This window comes from Echinops telfairi, unplaced genomic scaffold (genome assembly GCF_000313985.2).
Source record: "Echinops telfairi isolate 266 unplaced genomic scaffold, ASM31398v2 ScPeMD7_7459;HRSCAF=8497, whole genome shotgun sequence".
NCBI lineage: Eukaryota > Metazoa > Chordata > Mammalia > Afrosoricida > Tenrecidae > Echinops > Echinops telfairi.
Genome location: NW_022111359.1, coordinates 897,638 through 899,492, shown reverse-complemented (window position 1 = coordinate 899,492; position 1,855 = coordinate 897,638). Strand labels below are relative to the sequence as shown.

Below are 1,855 nucleotides of genomic sequence, written 5' to 3'. Positions count from 1 at the left end.
GGGCCGGACCCGCCCCATGAGGTCACCGGGTCCCCAGCAGACACTCCTCCCCCGTCCCGCGTCTAGAGCAGGGTGGGCTCCAGGAAGCGGGGTCAGGGTCGGGGAAGCGGCCCATTCTTCGCCCCTCTCCCGGGGTTAAAAGCCCAGCTTCCCGGGAAGGGCCTGCGCCTCCGGCCAGGACGACTTCCTGCGACCTTTCCTGGCACCTCTGGGCAGGCCAGGGGCGCGCAGGTCCGGCTTCACACACCTAGGACTCGCGGGGAGCTGGGGGCCGGCAGGGGGGTCTCCGCACTATGAACCTGTTTCCCCTGTTCACAGCCCGCCACACTACCTCAATACCTGCCAGCCCAGCCAGCCTCTCCTTGCTGCCTCAGTTTCCCCGTTCGCAACCCCTCCTCTGGGACTGCCTCGGGCAAGGCAGGACGCACATGGCCCGCGCTGGCGGGACTCCAACCTGACCCCGCGGGCCCCTTATTCCGAAACCGGGGAGACTGAGGTACTGCGGGCCCCTAGGCCCTCACCTCCCAAGCGCAGCCGTGCACCTGAGTCACGCACCGGCGGTCTCCGTGGCTGGACGTCTGGATGGGGGGCTGGACTGGGGGGGGGGTGTCCCAGCACGGGGAGGAGGCGGGTGCAAAGGCCCAGAGGTCGCGGAGGGGCTGGACAGGACAGCTAGACTAGAGGGAATCCGAGAGGGATAGGGCCCCCAATGGCGACTTACGCAGCATTTGGGTTCCCCAAGAGATCCTTAGCCTTCCAGAGACCCCCACCCCCAGAGAGAGACACCCCTCCCCGGCCCGTAGCCAGGGTCCGTGCCCGGGAGCTGTCGGCAGAGGCTGTCCGCCGTCCCGCGTGGTCACTCGTGGAAGTGCCGGGCCGACTGGGCGGACGAGGGGGGGGGGGCGAGGGCTTTTCCATCATTGACCTGGACGGACACCCAGCGCCGGCCCCCACTAAGTGATTCCTGGAGTTAGCCCAGAACCTCCGCGCCCTGCCAGCTGTCCTGACCTTGGCCCGGGGTCCCCACTCCACCTCCCCAAGCGAGGCTCCAGGGGTCAGGCTGGGAAAGTCCCCCCCTCCGGAGAAACCCGCCCCCAGAGCTAGGGGAGAAGGCCCCTGGCACCACTACTTAAGCCGCATCCCCGCCGCAGGGGCGGGACGAGGAGGCTCGGAGCATGGAGCGGGGTCTCACCCTCCTGCTCTCCCTGTTCCTTCTGGGGTGCCTGCCCCGGTGCCCGGGTGAGCGCGGGGACGCAAGTGGCGGACGGGGGCGGGGGGCGCCTTGGGGACAAGGAGATGAGGGTCGTAGGTAGAGGGACAGGAAAAGGGGAGGAGCCCCAGGAGGGGCTTCGGGGTGGGGTGGAGAGGGTGTTGGGGGACTCTGCTGCGAAATAGGGGTGTTGGGGGTGGGTGGGTGTGCAGACAGAGCAGGGTTGGGTTCCGGACCCCGGTCCTCGCACCTTCGGGGGTCGCGCGGGGCTGAGGGCCTGCGTCTGACCCCGCAGGCCAGGTTCTGGAGGTGGACCCCCCGCAGCCCGAAGTGGTCGTCCAGGTAGGCGGGTCTCGGCAGCTCACGTGCCGCCTGGCCTGCCCGGGCCGCGCCGCCTCGGTGCAGTGGCGGGGCCTGGACACCAGTCTGGGTGCCGTGCGGTCCGGCCCGGGGGTCAGCGTCCTGAGCGTGCGCAATGCCTCGCTGGCGGCGACGGGGACCCACGTGTGCGTGGGCTCCTGCGGCACCCGCACGTGGCAGCACGCGGTGCACCTGCTGGTGTTCGGTGAGGCCGCCCCTCCTTTCAGCCCAGCACCACCACCACTCCAGCTCAAACCAGGCCCCTCCAGAGCCCACTCCCTCACT

The 1,855-nt window shown here is 69.9% G+C and overlaps 1 protein-coding gene across 1 annotated transcript in view; it reads left to right on the top strand.

The window, feature by feature from the left end:
• MADCAM1 (mucosal vascular addressin cell adhesion molecule 1) overlaps nucleotides 1–1,855 on the top strand; it is a gene marked incomplete at its 3' end in the record, with an annotated part of 7,522 nt that overhangs the window by 3,362 nt on the left and 2,305 nt on the right. The window contains exons 3-5 of the mRNA XM_004717011.2: nucleotides 319–496; nucleotides 1,152–1,239; nucleotides 1,506–1,775. Of these exons, the coding sequence (XP_004717068.2) occupies nucleotides 319–496; nucleotides 1,152–1,239; nucleotides 1,506–1,775 (536 nt within the window). The remainder of the gene's footprint in view (nucleotides 1–318; nucleotides 497–1,151; nucleotides 1,240–1,505; nucleotides 1,776–1,855) is intronic.